Source organism: Egretta garzetta, unplaced genomic scaffold (assembly GCF_000687185.1).
Source record: "Egretta garzetta isolate BGI_Z169 unplaced genomic scaffold, ASM68718v1 scaffold4, whole genome shotgun sequence".
In the NCBI taxonomy this organism is placed as follows: Eukaryota; Metazoa; Chordata; class Aves; order Pelecaniformes; family Ardeidae; genus Egretta; species Egretta garzetta.
In genome coordinates, this window is record NW_009259329.1 from 2,640,276 (window position 1) to 2,640,954 (window position 679).

Sequence of the window (679 nt, forward strand, 5' to 3'; positions counted from 1 at the left end):
GTGGGTGAGGGGCACTGGTGACGCCTTCCTCCATCCTCTCGCTCCCCAGGTTTTACTGGGACTTCACAATGCTGCTCTTCATGGTGGGCAACCTGATCATCATTCCCGTGGGCATCACCTTCTTCAAGGAGGAGACCACGGCGCCCTGGATCGTGTTCAACGTGGTCTCTGACACCTTCTTCCTGATGGACCTGGTGCTGAACTTCCGGACGGGGATTGTCATTGAGGACAACACGGAAATCATCCTGGACCCGGAGAGGATCAAGAAGAAGTACCTCAAGACCTGGTTCGTGGTGGACTTTGTCTCCTCCATCCCTGTGGACTACGTCTTCCTCATTGTGGAGAAGGGCATCGACTCGGAGGTGTACAAGACAGCCCGTGCCCTCCGCATCGTCCGCTTCACCAAGATCCTCAGCCTCCTGCGGCTCCTGCGCCTCTCCCGGCTCATCCGCTACATCCACCAGTGGGAGGAGGTACGGGTCCTGCGGGACACAGCCCGGTGGTGGGACCCTCCTGAACCGGCTGGGTGGGAGTGGGAGCCGGGGAGGGGCAGGCTGTGAGGGCAGCAGGGCTTGGGGCTGCCCGAGGAGCTGGCAGGGGTCTGCGGGGCTGTGTGGGGCCAGTGGACGGCTGTGACCCTCCCTGGAACGGGGGGGGGCCCTGGGGGCCCCCGGGCATC

The 679-nt window shown here is 63.0% G+C and overlaps 1 protein-coding gene across 1 annotated transcript in view; it reads left to right on the plus strand.

The window, feature by feature from the left end:
• Positions 1 to 679, plus strand: part of HCN2 (hyperpolarization activated cyclic nucleotide gated potassium and sodium channel 2) — a 14,133-nt gene that overhangs the window by 4,637 nt on the left and 8,817 nt on the right. The window contains exon 2 of the mRNA XM_009636779.1: positions 50 to 473. Coding sequence (XP_009635074.1) covers positions 50 to 473 — 424 coding nt within the window. The remainder of the gene's footprint in view (positions 1 to 49; positions 474 to 679) is intronic.